Source organism: Falco naumanni, chromosome 3, assembly GCF_017639655.2.
Source record: "Falco naumanni isolate bFalNau1 chromosome 3, bFalNau1.pat, whole genome shotgun sequence".
Taxonomy (NCBI): Eukaryota; Metazoa; Chordata; class Aves; order Falconiformes; family Falconidae; genus Falco; species Falco naumanni.
Window position 1 is genome coordinate 60,891,104 of NC_054056.1, and position 19,016 is coordinate 60,910,119.

General features: G+C 38.6%; 1 protein-coding gene and 1 long non-coding RNA gene across 3 annotated transcripts; both read right to left on the reverse strand.

The window, feature by feature from the left end:
- Window positions 1–1,877: 1,877 nt before the first annotated feature.
- NDUFV2 (NADH:ubiquinone oxidoreductase core subunit V2) lies at window positions 1,878–19,005 on the reverse strand. Its single transcript, XM_040585781.1, has 8 exons — window positions 18,868–19,005; window positions 16,907–16,972; window positions 8,090–8,152; window positions 7,891–8,007; window positions 6,117–6,285; window positions 3,895–4,004; window positions 2,915–2,991; window positions 1,878–2,027 (listed from the first exon to the last, which is right to left on the reverse strand). Exons 1-8 carry the CDS (start codon window positions 18,907–18,909, stop codon window positions 1,934–1,936), a joined length of 738 nt encoding a protein of 245 aa, XP_040441715.1. The 5' UTR covers window positions 18,910–19,005; the 3' UTR covers window positions 1,878–1,933.
- LOC121084394 lies at window positions 9,809–16,900 on the reverse strand. Of its 2 annotated transcripts, XR_005826711.1 has the most exons (3): window positions 15,883–16,900; window positions 10,233–12,922; window positions 9,809–10,198 (listed from the first exon to the last, which is right to left on the reverse strand). It is a non-coding gene; the product is annotated as an uncharacterized LOC121084394 (long non-coding RNA). The 2 variants fall into 2 exon arrangements; XR_005826710.1 differs by having other exon boundaries at window positions 9,809–12,922.
- Window positions 19,006–19,016: the final 11 nt, after the last annotated feature.

Genomic DNA, 19,016 nt, shown 5'->3' on the forward strand with positions numbered 1-19,016 from the left:
TTCTTTCCATATCTTCTGCTTCCATGTTCTAAATCTCATTTCTTTTCCCAAGACTGTACCTGTTTTTCTTAAAAACTTCTCTAGGTAGTCTTTTTTTTTTTTTTTTCCTCCCCAGTTTATTGCTTTTGTTTTTGTTTTTTTTTTTTTTAAACTTCAGCTTTTAGAGAATTTCTACAGCATGTGAATTCTTCCATTTTTCCCTCATTGGAGAAGAGGGGCAAACAAGACCACTGAAAACACAGGATCAGTTCTGTTTGCTGCATTACCCGTTTTAAGGAATGTCTTGACTGTTGCTGTACTTGTTTTTCATTTGACCACTTGGTACTCTTACAGTCCAAGATAATAACTGGTAGATCAAAACTGCAGAACTGTGTTTACTTATTTGACAGGTTAGCATCAGCTGCCCAGAATTACTATTAGTAACCCTCTGCTATTGAGAATTGAGGATAACAGAAATTTTGTCCTGGTAATACTTGTTACCTAAAATATTCAATACTATCTTTCAGAAAAGCGTTCATTAACTTTAAAGTACATATAATACTTCAGGCAATGTAATGTTTTCTGATACACACAGTATTCTATACCACTTGCAAGGTTTTTTTTCATGCTTATAGGGCAACTGCTTCACTCATCAAGTTTACTTTTCCATTTGTATGCAACTAAATTATTTAATTTTATAAATTCAGTAGTGTAGAAGGGATAGCAAGTTTTACATACAAATGATAAACATACATTGTTTTCAGAACTACCAACAGTAACACTACTTGTTCAACAGTAAATCAAGGAACTTCACAGAGCCTACTGAAATAAAGGTGGGGCACAAACACATATAATCATTATGCAGGAAAATCTGTAGATACAAAATTTGACTTAAAGGAGGGACAATAGTTTATAAAATTAATCAGATTATAAAAACAAACAACATAATGTAGAATAAGATACAAATAATACAGTTAAGCTCCATCTATCACATTAATTGTAATAAATGTAAGTTCCACAGCAATTTTAGAGGAGGCAGGCACTATATGCTCTCAGGTGACAAACATGTTCACATTTCCTGATTTACAGTGAAATGTATTTATATGTACATATATAAAGCATTTGCCAGATTTTATAAGCATAGATATTGTGTTAATATGCAGTCAATTCAACTTTGTATTGGGAGGAATACCTCAATTTCACACAGATTTCTTAAAAGTAGCTGATACACAGCAGTAAGGTCAGAGAAGGATCTGTGATCTAGTTTCATATATTACGCTTATGCATGTATTAAAGTGCCTCCAACTGCATACCTTGGCTGTATTGAGTGAATTTGTACAGGAAGTTGTTTCTTGTTGCTGTACATTCTTTTAGTAGAGTACTACCACTATATGGTTGGAGGTTTTTTGTAACAAAAAAAGGTAATTTTCTCATTTTCCCTAGTCACTGAATGGTGACTCAAGAAGAACCACTTCTTACTGAACATACCAGTTTATTTTTTTTTTTTTTAAATGCAGCTTGGATCTCCTTTCCCATTTTTTTATAGTTTTTGAATTGCAATTAAAAGTTAACTGTGATGAAGTTGTGACAGATAATTTCCTTTCAATTTGTTTCATTATGCATTTACCAGATTTGTAATTTAGTCAGTTTTAATGCTTTGTCAAAGAACCTTAGAAAAAGTGGAAGGAATTTTCAATGACAGATCAAAAGATGCAGCTTTCACCTCTCAGTGACCGTAAGTGGATTCTTTTAGCGAGTCACTTTACAGAACCACTTTTCTTATAATCCAAAATTACAATTATGCTTTACAGGAGTTAAAACTACAGCAAGTAAGATACACTATTTGCTGTTGCATTCTTCATTTTTTAAAAGAAGTAATAGCACATACATCACTTTACTGAGATTAAAGTTACTTTATTATTTTTAGTCAGTTCATTTTGTATTACAAAAATCCTTAGAGGTCAGCTCGAACTCCAAAGCCTGGTCCTTTGGGTGGTTCAGTCAAAGAAGTAAGGCCACCAGCTGGCTCACAAGAAAAACGTCCGCTCCTGAAAAATAAAAGCAGTTTTTTTCATTACTGGTATTGTTATAATCTCAGATACTATTTTAATCACTGGATAGAAGACAAGTTACAAAATCTGACTTAAGGCTGAAGCCACCTTTTTTCTTTTGTTCTTCCTATTCCTCCTTCAGAATGCTACTCTTAAATCAAAAGGATTCTAAATCAGGTAGTGACAAAGTCTTCTAACTGAAATGCAAGACAGGACCACTAGTTTTCTTTCATTTATTTGCAGGTTGGCCAGCCAACACATGATGTTGATCCCAGTAATACCAAAGGCAGTATCCAATTGTATCAGTGATTTTTGTTAGTGATGCTTCCCTGTGTTTGGAAACTGTACCTGTTTTAAGATTGTTCTTGTATTAAAAAAAAATCATTATAGAATCAACAGGAATAGCTAACATGCTCAAGTCAAATTAATTCCACCATCACATAAGCATATGTGTAGTTAGGCTAATAAAGAACAGTGGGAAATAACTGATAAGAAAAGTTCAGAAATAATAACACTTTAACAAACTCACTGTCTGTTTTTTGTCAGAAATAAAAAAAACCCCAAGCAACCAACAGGCATTTGTTGATTTAAATGATCAAGACAAAAAAAATTCCAACAGGTGATATCATTCACCTGTTAAGTACTAAGCCAAGTCAGAGTTGATGTTTTCACTCCTCCAGTCAGTCATCAATAACATCAAAATTCTCAGTTCTTTCCTGTTCTTTTTGGCTTTGAATGTATAGAAAGGCACAGAAAGCATGCCATTCTGTTCAGTAAATTAATGCTTTTTAGCTGTAGGTTGTGAACTGAAATCACTGGAACAGGAATTTAGTTTCTGAAAAGGATCAGGCTTCAATTAATTAGCCAGTATTATACAAATATACCTCGGGCCAGGTTTAGGAACTTTCCCAGCCTTTAGTTCATCAATTATGTCTTCAATATCTTTGGGTGTCAAATCTTCCTGTAAAAAAAAGTAAAATAAATGATCAACCAACCACCACTGACAAAACAGAAAAATAGTCAGCAATTGTGCTAACTGCAGCATTCAAAATTGTGCTCTTAGGTGTTAACCTAGCATAGGTAATTCTGATCCTGTCCATTAACACACATACTGGTTTAAACAATAAGGAAAATGAAAAAGCCTACTGTCATTTTAACGTGAAAAATTTGTTTTACATATAGTTGCAGAAGCTATGTTAAAACTTAACAGTGTTGATGTGGGTCCCCTCTAACATTGGTTTGTGTTTCCAGCTTCCTTGGTACATTAGTGAGCTGGATCTCTGCCTACACACGATACACGTGCTGTTGCATGTACTGCAAAATAGGGTCAGCTGTGATAAAAAAATGTGGATACAGTTCAAGAGAACAGTTCTGAAAATATTAGTCAGACCAATAACTTGCTTTTTTAAAGAACTAAATATTTAAATATTTAGATTCAGTCAATACATTAACTCCTTTGGTCTGATGGCATTTAAATGAGTCATAATTAATAATTCCAGAAGTTCAAAAATAGCGTTAAACCAGTCCACGCTTTCTAACAGACTGCTTTAAAGCACATTTAAAGGCTTATCAAATACCTATTTAAAAATTCCAGATTATTGGCAGACCACTACCACCAAAAATACATTGTCCCACTTGTATAAATCAAGACAGTAACTGAAAGGAAAAATACGCTGACACACTGTGATACAGATGAAGTGTTCTAGGAAGGGTCCAAGAAACTAAAAGATGCCCTAGGTTGTAACATTGTCCCTGCCAATAGGAATTTGAAGTAACTGACCAAAACTTCACAATCTGAAACATGTGATAGTACAGGTAACCCAGCAAAAAAGTTTAACCTTTAAAAAGGGAATGTAATACTTACATAGTAATTGTCGTTTATTTGTACCATCGGGGCATTTACACAAGCACCTAGACATTCCACTTCTATCAGCGTGAAGAGTTTATCCGGTGTGGTTTCCCCAACTTTTATACCTAAACCAATAAGAATACTAGGTTCAGCAATGCTTATTGAACAAGTTTAATAAAGCACAAATTTAAGTACTCCATAGACTTCCCATTACTTGTAGTTTGGCCTTAAACATTTGCATAGTTAAGTCCCCTTAAATACGTCCAACATGTTTCCATTAAAAATTCTAATAAACTGTGAAGTCTGTTTTCAGATACATTTCTGAGACCTCATTTCCAGGTCTGCAGGTATGATTTATTAAAAATTAACTATGAAATGACAATTCTAACAAACAGAACAGCTCTACTCAGGAACATTTTTAGTAATCCATGCAATAGAATCAAAAAATAGGGAAAACATAGCTTTCACATGCCGATACGAAATATGTTAATATGCAGTGCTGAGTATTAAATTCCCAAATAAACAGATCCAAGCATTAATATTGTTAGCTACAAATTCATAATCAAGTTCCAAATTTATACACAAAGACTCATTTATGCAGCAACTCTGTAAACTTAAGTTAACTTCATGACACACTATTGTTGTAGCAATACAGATACAGAACCTCCCCAGAGGGCAGGTTAGCTGGAATAACATCTCAGAATCTGATCTTGACAAAATATTCCATGGAAGGAAGAATGCTGAAAGCAGTTTTCCTCCATAGTTGGGTGTGCGTGTGTGGAGTGGGGGACTAGTAAAAGTCTTAAGTAAGGTCTGTGTCTCAGTAAGAGCTACACAATTAATCCTTAATGCTTCGATTTCTCAAGCTTAAGAGTTTCAGTTAAAATTAAGCTACTTTTGCAGTAACAAACTTAAGACAAATTTAATCTAAATATGCCTTTTCCAGACAACAGAATATATGAAGCACAAGATAACAAGCAGCTGTTCTGCAGCTCTTATCACAGTGATTCTTAGGAAATGTTAGCACAGATTGTGCCTTCATAGAAGTGGAAATGTTGTTAGTTGCTGATCTTACCCCCTCCGCATGACCACCTAAGGATGAAAAAACCCCACAACCAAAGCCAACCCACACACAAAACCCATGAGCTCTCCTCATATCTCGTATGATGCAGTACTCTCAATTGACTTTTTCCATGGAGAATACTTAAGGTATATTAACATCACGTTGGCCATCAAGAGGAACCTTGACAGGCTAGAAAGACGGGCCTGTGTGAACATCATGAAGTTTAACACAGCCAATCCCCAACATGGATGCAGGCTGGGCAATGAGTGGATTGAGAGCAGCCCTGAGGAGGAGGACTTGGGGGTACTCATGGATGGAAGACTGGACATGACTCAGAAATGTGGGCTCACAGCCCAGAAAGCCAACAGAATCCTGGGCTGCATCGAAGCATGACCAGCAGGTTGAGGGAGGTGATTCTGCCCCTCTACTCAGGTCTTTGCAAGACCCTATCTGGAGTACTGCGTTCAGTTCTGGGGCCTCACAATATAAGGAGGACATGGGCCTGTTGGAGCAAGTCCAGAGGAGGGCCACACAAAAATGATCAGGGAGCTGGAGCACCGCCACCCCACCCCCCTGCATGAGGGCAGGCTGTGGGAGTTGGGGTTGTTCAGCCTGGAGAAGAGAAGGCTCCAAGGAGACCTTATAGCAGCCTCCCTTTATGTCTAGTGGAAGGTGTCCCTTCCCACAGCAGGGGGGTTGGAACTAGATGATCTTTAAGGTCCCTTCCAACTCAAACCATTCTATGGTTCTATGTAAGTAAAAAAACCCTCACAAACAACTTTTATACAGCATATACCTTAAAATCTTACTTCACATATAAAAAAGTACCCCATAGCATTCAAAGTCTTCTCCTATATATGGGATAGGGCTTACTTTCTCAGTCCAGAGTCATACTAGAATAATGTATTTCCTGGCAAACCCCTTAAAACCACTTTAAGACCACTGAATGGTGCTCCAGACAATGGTCTTTTCTGCTCTACTGTACTGAAATTATTAAAAATAAAGAATAAATGCCAAATCCGAAATGTGTTTAGTGCCTGTTTTCCAATTATTTCACTCTATAATTTCAATACTATTGCTCTGTCCCTACCATATGAAAAAATTTACTTCAGTATCATTAAGCAAAGGTAAAAAAAAAAAAAATCACAAAAAGTATTACAAATTCGTGTCATACCAAGTTTCTTCTTAATGGCTTCTAAAATACTATCAGAATCTCGCAGCATGCAAGGCGTGGTAGTGCAGACCTGAATATGGTATTTCCCAACAGGTTTGCGATTATACATTGTATAGAAGGTTGCCACTTCATATACTCTCATGGGAGGCATTTCTAAAATTTCAGCAACCTGTAACAAGGGGAAAACACACTATATTGAATTCTCACAGGGCATTAGTAAAGGCATTTAACACACCATTTCAGTAAAATCACCTGTCCTCTGTTGGTAATGGATAAAGGAGAGGAAGGAGATGGGTATCAAAGCACAACTGTATTCAAGTGCCAAGAAAAAGCACTTGAGTTACTCTGATTGGAGTCACCCAGCTCGAGCACAAACTTGGTCACTAAGCCACAGATTAGCAGTGTGGAGTTCAAGGCAATTCCCCTCCAGCATCTAGCACCGTGCACAAGCAGATGTGAGGAGTCAGCTGGGTTCCAGCTTTCACTGTCAGCTCCAGCTCATACTACTTCTCTTTTGCTGCATGAATGAACAAATTTGTATGAATCTGCTTGCACTAACCCACATAGGACTTTTTTGTTATGGGATACTTATAGGCTGGCACTAGCTCACCCAATTCAGATACAGCAGGTGTGTCTTAGGTTCTGTGACACACCAGGGCTGGCCCAAGAAACACCACAACTGCATCTGCAGGTTGGCATCACATTTAATAAATAGGGAGTGAAGCACAATCTCCATGAAGCCAGTTCTGGTGCAAGTATCCCTGACCTCATTAACCTGGAACCCTGGCAAACTGCTCAGGTTGAGAACTGGCTCTTTTTTCAAAAGGGTAACTGTTTTACGTTCCAGTCTCTATAGCAGACAAGTAACAAGCCACGGAAAATATCTGTTCACTTAAAAAAATATCTTAAGATTATTTCAGTTTTGGATTGATATTATATTTTAGAGTAAATAAACAAAAATACTTGCCCCATTCAGTAGTAATGGGGATTTGAGGCTTTATGTTACACTGTAGAAACAGTTAGCAGATATGTTGCCCTTCCCTAAATGTGCACTTAACTCCTTCAATAATTTCTATAACACTGACACTCAGCACATCTTGAGTGCATTTAAAACTTTTCACTTTAAAACTGATATGCCAGATTGCACCACAAAATAGGACAGATTTATTGATATGAATATAAACCAGAAATTTTTATTTCTTGGTATTTGATTACCGTCATGCAACCTGTCACCTCGGAGCAGCGTAGTTGCTTGCTTATTTTGAAACCATTTTAATATATAACTTGATAAGTCTTCTGGGCACTTTCTGTGAGGCATTATACAACACTCATGACACATACTACACTAACACTGCTCTGCAGAAGCCTTTATGGGCTTAGAGTACAATCCTGGCAATGCATGTTGTGCCAATGATCTGGGAGGAGAAAAACTCCATTGTTCTTTTCTTCTTTCCCCAAATTCAGCAGCGAACCAAATCTTTCAAGTTTCTGTTCCTACTTGCAGGATGATTCTGGGAAAAGCGCCTATCTAAACAGGGCTCATGTAATTTTTCTTCTGTCTGCAATTTCTAGCAATGAGCTAACATTATGTAAACAACAGAGCCCCCAGTTTTCTGCATTAGTCTTCCCTTTTATTTTTTAAAACATATTCTCATAGGAAATTCTCACAATTCCATACCACATGTAAATTCCTACACTAGTATGCTAATATTATAGCAAGATATTTAAAGAAAACAGTATTATTCTGCTTGAAAGACAATTAATTACCAAATACCTTGTTCATAGCTGATATGGGCAACCATCCATGCTGTCTTTGCGCCAAATCTAGTACTGCCATGACAGCTGCAGACTTATGTCCCCCTGGGTAGTTGTTTATGATTGCTTCTATTCGCTTTTTAAAGGGAAAGAGGGAAAAGGTATCAGTACTGATGTGAAGACAAAGTCTGTGTATTTAACTTTGTTTGTCTGCATACCTTTTGGTTTTCAGGTGTGAACTCAAATGGAGTATCTGGATTATTTTCAGGACTATCTCTGTGCTTCAGAAAAAGAAAAAAATGTGTAAACATAGGGATTGTCAGGAAATTATTCAGGACAGATTTACTGTTGTAAAATATCTTCTCATTAGACAGTTACAGTTGAGTTGCTTGGGTAAAACCAATATATTCCAGATAAAAATTTCATAGTACTCAAATGATTAAATATCTCTGGGAAAGTTATCAAAAATACTGATAATTATTTCATCACTCAAAAATAATGACTTATTCCTCTTATTTCCTATTCAAAAAATTATTTCCTGAGGAATACAGTGTTATCAAAATATACATTTCTTTAAACACTGTTAATACAGTTTGGCAATTATGTTCAAATTCATCTCGGGTAGATTAAGAGTCCTCCAGTTAATACCTTAATAAACAGCAAGGGACTAACACAACAGCCCATTTTTTCTTTTCCCGTGAGACATTAACTATAAATACTCTAAAATTCATCAAGAAGCTTACTAGGCAACTAAAATGTTTGCACATTCTAACACATTATTAATTCATTTTAACATCAACTTTTGATTTGTATTGGATTTAAACATTTTAATTTTAGATACAATTCTGAATCAGAATGGAAGAAGCAGAATTTTGAATTAAGATTTCCAAAATAAGATACTCTATCATACTATTTTTAAGGTGGTCTTCTAAGGAAACATCAAACTGAAATTAGTTCTTCTATTTTCAGAAAATAGAAATTTGGAAGTCTTGAAGAAAGTGACATTTTCCTATAATAAAATCTTAGTTCTGATGAAAATCCTTATCCACCAAAAAAAAACTTCCTGCACAAAAATTTCAGTTACCTCTAAGCAGCTCATTATGGTATCCTTGAAATAATCACAGCTAAGCTTCATTCCAAACTTTATAATTTTCAAATTGAGAAAGTTTGAGGAAAGTACAAGTTATACCTGAGGCTTGATGTTAAAAGTAATCCACAACTACCTAATAATAAAAGCTTTAAAAGTATATTTAGGAGAAAGAAACCCACTCCACTGACTTTGATCATTATCTCAAGTAACCTAGGGTGATTTTGCAGTTTCCACACTGCATTCTATTAAGCAGCAAAGGATTTAATGAAATTTTTTAACATTGCAAGATACTTACCTACTGAAAGACCATTATCAGTGCAGAAATGAAAGTATGTATGGTCCACAGCTATTCCTGGACTTAGAAATTTTAATATGGAATTATCGAAAATCCAAACACTTAACTTCAATTACATCTGTTGGGTCTAGTGAGAGATTCCCTTTGCTTATCCTGCCTATATCCTGGAGCAGACAGTACTACTGCCATCATCAACTGGAGAACATGTATCCCTACTACAGTTCCAAGTCAAATATAAAACTACAGTCAATATACACTTCTCCACCGAGGCTGACTTCCCCCTAGTAACAGGAATTACAGAAAGATAACCAATTCCCTTTACAAATATTTTATGAAGTATGAATTAATTGTCTATTGTGTGTCTACAAGACAACATAAAACAGGTTTTAGGAACACAATTGCCATTATTTTATACTGACCCTTCCAGATAAAGGATTTGAGTCCTTGTATTTAGTGTTAGTGGGTTGATACCAATTTTAATGAAAGTTCCTCCATCAGCAATTTTTTGCTAAAAACTGAAAGTAAATACTGTGCAACTTTCAATTTTTCCCCTTACAGACCTGTTCTGCAACTACACAGACCAAATACAAGGGGATGAAGGATAAGTATTTCCATAACTTAACTTTTCCTTCTCAAATCTGCATGCCCGTTTTATTTCAGGCTGCTAGTCTGCTTTCCATAGCTATTTCATACAGTTACAATTGTACTTGATCTGAATTTGTTTTCAAATAAGTATATCTATTAAAATCTTCTTGTCTAGAACAGCTGCTCCTTTCAGTCTATCATCTCTAAACTGATATCCTTAAATACCCTACAAGTGAAAAGGAATAATAAATACTTTATATCAGAAGCTGGTTTGTCACAGTCAGTTCTGTACAGCAAGGCTCCAAGATGCACTGTAAAAGCTACAGCACAGGTGAACACTGAATACGATCATATCACCTTGTTTATTGAACACTGAATATGATCATATCACCTTGTTTATTCTCCATTCTCCTAAGTGGGCTTCACCCAATTCTGTGCTGTGGTAAGTTTCATAGTTTTCATCCAGAGTTTACAGAGTTCTAGGCTTAGCAAGCTGTTAGGAATTTGTCAGTCACCTTTTCCCTAGTCTTCCATTTGTATGATGACGCACCATTTATCAGAGACCTGCATGATCTTACTTACTTCTAAATGGTGAGTGCATTTCTGCCTTTTTTTAGGCTATAGATTCTGCAGAGAAAGATCACAATTCAGGACATAGTACTGGAAAAAATACTGTCTTAAATCACAGAGTGGTTGAGGTTGGAAGTGACCTCTGAAAGTCATCTGGGCCAAACCCCCCTGCTTAAGCAGGGCCACCCAGAGCTGCTTACCCAGACCATGTCCAGATGGCTTCCGGACCTTCTGTGGAAACTCCACAACCTCTCTGGGCAACTTGTCCCAGTTCTTGGTCACCCTCACATTAAAAAAGTGTTTCCTGATGTTCTCTGAGGCTGTCACTGGGCATCACTAAAAAGAGCCTGGCTCTACCCTCAGTGCACCCCCCCTTCAGGTATTATGGACATTAATAAGATCCCCACTCCCTCAGCCTTCTCTAACAGACCAGCTCTCTCAACCTTTCCTCATCTAAGAGATGCTTATAAAAAGAAACAAGATATATTAAGGCTTCCTCCATACACAAACTAAATACAATTACATATATGCCAACTACAGCCGTTTCTTGAAACGCAAGGTCAAACTCTATCCATTTTTTCTGATACCCTTTCACGCGCTCTGCAACTTCCTGAAGTCTTACACAATAGGTTTTGATTCCATGCATAGCTTTACTGTATCATATTTGTATTGCAGCATCCAGCCTAGACTATTTAAAAGTGTGAAAAATGCACTGAGAAGGCCTACCCAAGCCACGCTGTCCCCATAGATCACAGTACTCTCCCAGGGAAGGTACTAAGGCTGCTGGATGGTCATCTCATATTTTTTGCTACACCAACCTGGGCCATTTTATTTTTCTTTTTCAGTGATCTATTCATCTGTCTTTCTTGACACAATTATTAAAGAGCACTGAAGAATTACAATAGAATAACTAGAATGATTTAGCTTTCATGTATACTGCAAAAAAGCTGGCCTGAAATTTGACCTGTACCCTGCAGTGAATGCCAGTTAAAAACACTGTAAATCAAAATGAAAACCGCATGGTCTGCAGCAGGGGAAATTATGTTTAGGGCAACAACCTAAAAAAGTCTGTATCAAACCAGCAATGAAAATAAATTTACTACTTCTCCAAAGGGCAAGTATTCACTGTGCCAGCAGAACTCCACATACAAACCTCTCTTAATTTAAGAACACTGGAAGTGCTCTCAGACCCAAGTAACTGACCATTTCACAAGTAACAAAAAATATAATTAGCAATTCTGTAACCTTCTCTACTGAATCCCTGTGCAGCCCTATGACAAAGGCAACATCAGGGCAGTTGATGTGTTAAGGAAACTCAGTTCATGTGTTAAAATCCACAAAGTACAAGAGTTAAGTTTTAGCTGTTAAAAGGAGGTTAAAGTCAGGCAGAAGTCAAATATAGAGAGGGCATGTTTAAAGAAAGAAAAATAACTATTATAAATACAAGTATCTTTGTAATCAGGCCTTCCCTAACCATCAGAAATGATAGATTTGGAGCAGCCCTCATATTACTATGGGCAAACAATTTATCTAGTTTTGAATTTGATATGCTCTTTCTGGAGTGTGATCCAGCTGCCTGTGATAGCACCAGACTGAGTTTAATGGTTGAGAGAAAGTATCTTCTTGCTGTTTCAGAATAAAACGAGGTTTCAGTAGAAGTTCTCTTATCTCTGTACGTTTCTGGTAAGATGTAAGGCAAAAACTTGCATGAAAAAAGTTTGCAAAGGGATGCATAGGCACAGAGATTAGAACTGCCTTTTAATACTAGATTTTAATTAGACCACCAGGTCCCCTGCTAGCCTGTCCCCTGCTGTTACAAAACAAAGACACTGTATGCATTTCCCTTCCTCACATAGAGATTTCATACATGGCAAGTGCAACAAGAAGCGCCAATATGCTTTGCAAGACAAAACAAAGACATTTGTGTGTAAACTGACATACAAAGAGGACCACCACAACAGGTTACAGTTATTCCCAGGTAAGCACAGTATTCCTCCACAAGCGGTTCTTCACAGCCTTTGTTTGACCCTTTATCTGCTAAGACCTTTTTCACGTTGGGTTTTTTCCTCTAGAGAAATGGGACATGGACACACACACATGACCCATTTTCTGATTGTATACAAACAGCTACTGTTGATTAAAATAATGCCTTTAGCTCAAATCAGCAGGACTAGTTTCCCTTGAAATTTGCTCTGAAGGTTTTTACTTGTAGTTAGGGCAACTACACACACACACACACACACAATGACATCCAAATGTCTTCTTCTCATAGCCTTTTACTTCACAGAACAAATATTACCCTATTAAAAAAACTCAACACACACATAGAGAACAAGCCCCCACAAAAACAATTTCCTATGCTCTTCCAGCAAAAATCCTGTTGCAGAATAAAAATAAATTGATGCTATTAAATAAACAGTTGCAAATCACAAGAAACTAACACAGACAACTTCACTTTTCTACTTTGCTTTCTGTTTTCAGGCTCCTCCCTCCAGCAAATAAGCCAGACACCTGTGGATAACTGGCTAGCTGAAAAGGGTCACATAGACATAGTCCAGCTGGCTGGACAAAAATGTACATCGCTCTCAGCTTATCTGAAGTAAAGCAAAATACGCTGTCTTTGGCTGTCCTTGTTACACAATAACAGGAAGATTTTGGTGGGAAAAGAATGCTGCAGGTGGGAACAGAAAACTACAGAAGAGGAACTAGGGGTGGACTTGGTATTTAGGCAACTAATAAATAATGAGCTTAACTTTTGTAATATGTATGAGCTAATTATAAGAAGGCATAAAAGGTGACTGTAAGGGACAATAAACGAAGTTTGCTGATCACTCATATTGACTGACTGTGTCTTCCCTCCGTCGCGACTAATGGCGCCCGAACAGGGACCCTAGAGAGGGCTGAACCTGCGAGCCACGGTTCGACGGAGATTCGGGTACCAGTCCTGAAAGCAGCGCAGGAGGCGGAAGGGCACAGTCCCCGCACCCGGGAGCACCTACAGAGGGTCCCGCCGGCCACGCGTCGCCGAAGTCTCGCAAAGGCTGCAACAGCGCTGACGAAGGTATGGAGAGAACAAGCGACGTACGATTCGCTCATATGCTTTTTAGAAAAGCGGAGCGTTCGGGACATAGATTGTAAAAAGGCATTACCCGGGTTATTAGCGTATGGGATAGTATCTGGGACCCCCGCGGCAGCGGCAAGCGGCGGCGCGCGGCCCGGCAGGCCCCTTCCCGGCCGCAGTTTCTCTCCAAGGCGGCCCCCCCCCCCGATCGGCGCCATGGCGATGCAAGCGGCCAAGCGAGCTAACATCTGGCTGCCCCCAGAGGTCAATCGGATCCTCTATATTCGGAACCTGCCGTATAAAAATCACAGCGGAGGAAATGTATGATATTTTTGGGAAATACGGACCTATTCAACAAATCAGAGTTGGAAACACTCCTGAAACAAGTGGAACAGCTTAAGCTTCTCAAGGGAAAATACGTAATTGATTACAAACCCACCAAAAAAAGTGCTTCAGATGTCCCCTACAAGAAATGGGTTTCTGCCTTGAACTAGCAAACATCTCTGTGCTTAAAGAGAAGCCTTTTTGCCTTATTCTGTATTTATGCTGTATTCTGAATGTGGAAATTGGTTGGGACTAGGAGGCTGGCTTAAAGGCATTTTGCAAACGGGATTATTATTTTTGATCATTATTGTAATAATAGTTTTTTGATCAAAACCAGCCAAAATTATTTGTAAGCATTAGGCCTATCTGAAGAGAATGCCTTTATTTGAATCGGCAGTTAAGGTGTAGTTTAGTCTGATGCTGTGGTTTTATCTGCTTCTGGTGAATTTTTGAAGTGATGAAATCAGAGATACAAGGTATACTAAGAGTTATGAGGTAATAAGATAATAATCTAAGTAAGGGTGCTATCTTTTATATCTACAAGTGCAATATGCTTTTATGTAGCAGAGAGAAACTTTAATGTTGCTTAAGCGAGATGTGCATGTGACAACTTGGGAAAAGGGATCTCACAACTGGAGTGCAACAGTGTTTCTATGTCTGGCAGAGTGAAATCTTTCAAGACCTGAGTTTAGACAGTCTATAATAAATTGTTAGTATTCAGAAAACCCATCTTAAGCCTCTTTTGCTTACATAGTGTTATGGAAGTCAACTGCTATTGTAGAGAATTAATGATTTTTTAATACATATTAACAAATACTACTATTTTAACTTGAGGCAGTTGAGTGAGAAGTACTCACGTGTAGCATTTGAGGGAATGTCAGCATAAATCACACTTACAGTAAGACTGCATTTTTAATTACTGTACTTGTTAAGATTCGATGATGCCATAAGGCTAAGGCCTTTTATCACAGATTGGTTCTGAACTAAAAGGTGTGTGCACATGTAGATATGCACATTTGTGTTATTTTCCTTAATTGGCTACAAAATAATATAATTAGGTTGGGGACTAGATCTTGGGAATTTGTCTATTATACTTCTGTTTGTTAAGGAACGTGCATAACATACAGCACCCATGTAGGCTTGGCTTGTGGCATAGTTGTCAAATTTAGCATAGACATTCAGACAGATAAGCAACGTATTCTTCTTGTGTATATCACCTACAAGCCATTATGGCTTAGTGTGTAAATCTGTATGTAACTATTGAAAAATCCACTTATGAATGTATATAGCTTAGAACTAATTTTTTCCCTTTGTTAATTCTTTGATATCAATGAGGTATTCTTCAGAAAATGTATGGACTGGTTGGTTGCATAAGAGCAGTTGTTATTTGGACAGAAAATTGTTAATGGTCAGGGATTTTCCACTAAAATATTTGCAAATATTCCTAGTCAAACATCAGTTTGGTTTCTTTTTGGGTTTTGAGCTTGCATTAGTCCATGTTCAGAACTTTAAAATTGCCTTTGAATTTTTTAAACTTTTTATATCACTGGAACAGAAAGAGCATCTAAATTAAAGCTTCAAGCTAACTTTATTTTTCAAGTATTTCTGGAATTATACTTCTGAACTGAGATTTTATAAGTTGGCTGTGTATTTTCCTGTGTCAAAATGCTGTTATTGAAAATGGTCAACCAGGCCTATGTCACCCAAAATAAAAACGGGGGAATTGTGGATAACTGGCTAGTTGAAAAGGGTCACATAGACATAGTCCAGCTGGCTGGACAAAAATGCACATCGCTCTCAGCTTATCTGAAGTAAAGCAAAATACACTGTCTTTGGCTGTCCTTGTTACACAATAACAGGAAGATTTTGGTGGGAAAAGAATGTTGCAGGTGGGAACAGAAAACTACAGAAGAGAAACTAGGGGCGGACTTGGTATTTAGGCAACTAATAAATAATGAGCTTAACTTTTGTAATATGTATGAGCTAATTATAAGAAGGCATAAAAGGTGACTGTAAGGGACAATAAACAAAGTCTGCTGATCACTCATATTGAGTGACTGTGTCTTCCCTCCGTCGCGACAGACACCAACATCCGTTAGGGTACAAATGACACCTTTTGCCTGTCTTTACTAACCTCAAACTACATCTGAAGTTTCCTCAGTTGTCAGCCTACGTCGTTTCCTCTATCCCTTGAATACCAGCTCTCACTCTGTAAATCATCAATGCCTGCTCAGGTTTCTGGAAATATATCCAAAGCATGTACTGTAATTCCATTAACTTCATCTTAATTTAAAAAGCTGTAGAAACAGCTGCATAAAGGCAACAACAACAAAAATCTGTTAAAAAATGCTGAGCATCTCCTTTCAAAGTTGTCAGTTTTGTACAGTGGTGATTTCTACCAACTGTTGGAAAAATCCCAAATTATTCAGCAGTTAAACTGCAGGCTAGGTAAAGCTCTGGAGCAGAATGGGACAGAACACACCTCTCTGAGATGCTTCTGGTTCTCTTCAGAGGTAGAGAGCCAACGCACGTGCTTTACACAGTTAAATTTGAGGGCTTTTTCTTTTTTGCAATCACTATTACTATTTATAACTATTACGATAATGCCTAATGGCCTCAATTATAAATCATTATGCAACATGTTATATCAAATATAATATAAACAAGAATTGCACTTTTCAACACCTGGACCTAAGGGTAATTCTGCAGCAAATTTTAGAAATCAAGAAATTGTGCCTGCAAAAATTTTCATGAGCTTCAATTACAAACTCAATAAAAAAAGGAAACAAAAACTGTTTCATAATGAGATAAAAGTTTAAGCAAACTCTCATCTGCAATCACATACAAATGCTGCTAATATTACCATTACTATTAATAAAGAGTTTTTACTATATAAGGAAAGAAACACAAGGCCAAATAAATAAGCAAGCCTTTTTGCTTCTCCGTCACAATTCTAATGAAAAGTTCTACTGGAAAAAACGCTTCTTTGCAAATGCCAGCGGGCTTCTATAGTAAATTTCTGCCCATCAAAAACTTTTAGGCAAATTAAAAAAGCACATGCCAAACTCTTCTTACACATCCCCCTTACAGTAAGGTAGAAAACTACATACCACAAATAAGGCTCCTCCACTGGCATTGCACACTGCTGTTCTATGTAAGTATCGGACTTGTCTTATCTACAAAGAAAATAGATAGTATTAATAGTTAATAATTTACATACTGCTAGTAGCTGCTTTCAGACCCAGCTTGATTTCTATTTAAGTGTAAGCCATTAATTCTACTGTCATCATTAATAATTTAAATCAACTCAAGAGAAGACTATTAACGGCTCTCCTGTACTATTAGGAGAACAAATTTCTTTACTCACCTTGACCATTTCAGACAATGTAGAAGTTAAAAGGATTTAACTTCAAACAGGTAACATTCTGCCACAGCATAATTTATGATTTATGTGCCTTGAACAAATTCTTATCAAACATTTCATGAAGAATTTTCCAATTTTTACATCACATGTGCTTTAAAGTTTGCAAAAGCTGTAATTGCTACCGAGATTCTTCTCTACATTTACATGCTTCTTCAGCTTTTATCTAACTGAACAGTGGGATCAGGCATAAGAGGACAAACGTAAACACAAACATGAAATAACCACACACAGACCCATATGCAAGTTCTGTTCAGCTATTCTCAGTATTTTGTCTGGATCCATCATGACAAAACAGATCAAGAAAATTAATTTTACATAAATTTTTACATTGTATTCTAGATCAAGATTGAAATCTCTTCAAAGTGGAAATACAGCATATTAAAAAAATCCCTCAACTACTTAAGTTCTGTTACCATATAAAATTTGTGGGACTTCCAAGTGGCTCAGTATCAAACTAGCAAAAATACAGTCACAGGGCCAGATTTGAAATACAAACCTAAGTACCAGGGAACTACAGCCCCTGCTCTTCTGTAACAACAACCTGATCAGCTCAGTGTTTTCAGAAGCATGTCATGTAGTTTCACCTGCAGCATAGTTTCACATGATGGCTGCAGTCATACGATCAGTCCTTCCAGGAAGAAATTTACTGGATTGCAGTTGTGTGTTATATTGTACACATGCATTTCATCTTTGCTTTCTAGTTCTGGCTCATCTGAAAGCAGCAGCCAGGAAAGCAATTAATCTGCCATTTCTGTGTCAGAGGCCAAGATGAACTCTGGAATACCTGGGTAACTCTGTGGACTGCAGGCCACTCCTGAGTGACAGGAGACCCTCAGTCTGTTGTCTTTTATCAACAGACTGAGGCACATCGAATGAACTGCACTGACATGCCAGTGTGACTGCCCTCAGTGAGCCAGACAGCGTATAAAATTCGGGCAAAAATCTTACAAGCCTTAGCAGAGCCTGCAAATACAACTGAAATTCTGCAGACAATGCTGAAAGGCGCATGTAAATGATGTGATGCTGTAGTATATATAACACACATGCGGTGCTCCTTCAAAAGGATGCACTTCAGATGGAAGCCCTTTATTCTATCCACAAATACTGCTCTGTTTTCAAGAACCACACCTGTAAATTCCAGACTTGAAGACGAACTAAGATGAGCCCCCGTTTTCTGCACTGGCCTAAAGGATTTCAACTGGCGTGAAGAGCTGCTCAGGACCGAAAAACAAACCAAGGGGCTTCCTTCCCGTGGTCAGTCTTACGTACGCCAAGTCGGAAGTTTTATTCCCGCTTGGGAAGCTTGCCAATAACCTGCAATCGGCACCGAGCAGTCGCTGCTGGAGCCTCTGTCACTCGAGGCAGGCAGCGCCCCTCCAGAGCCGGCCGAGCAGCTCCGGCAAGCACCGGGGCCGCCAGGGCGAGGGAGACAGCCGGCACCGGCGCCCTCCCACCGTCTGCACCGGGCCTCTCTCCCCGAGGCCCTGCGCCACGGCGGGCCCCGCCCGCCCGCCCACTGCGAGGGCAGCACCGGCCCCGGCCCCCACCCCGCGGCCTCCCACCCCTCCCGCGGCCTCCTCCAGCCGAGCGGGCGCCCTGCCCCGACCGGCGGGGCCAGACGCGTGGCCGCCGCTGCCTCCCCCTTACCGAGCGTGTGGCCGCGGCCCGCAGGGCAGCGCACAGGAACATGGCGCCGGCGGCAGAAACGGCGACCCCCGCCCGGCCGCGCTCTCCTTGAGGCCTACCCGCGCCCTCCGCGCCGCCCAAGGAGACCCGCCCCGCGCATGCGCCGGCCC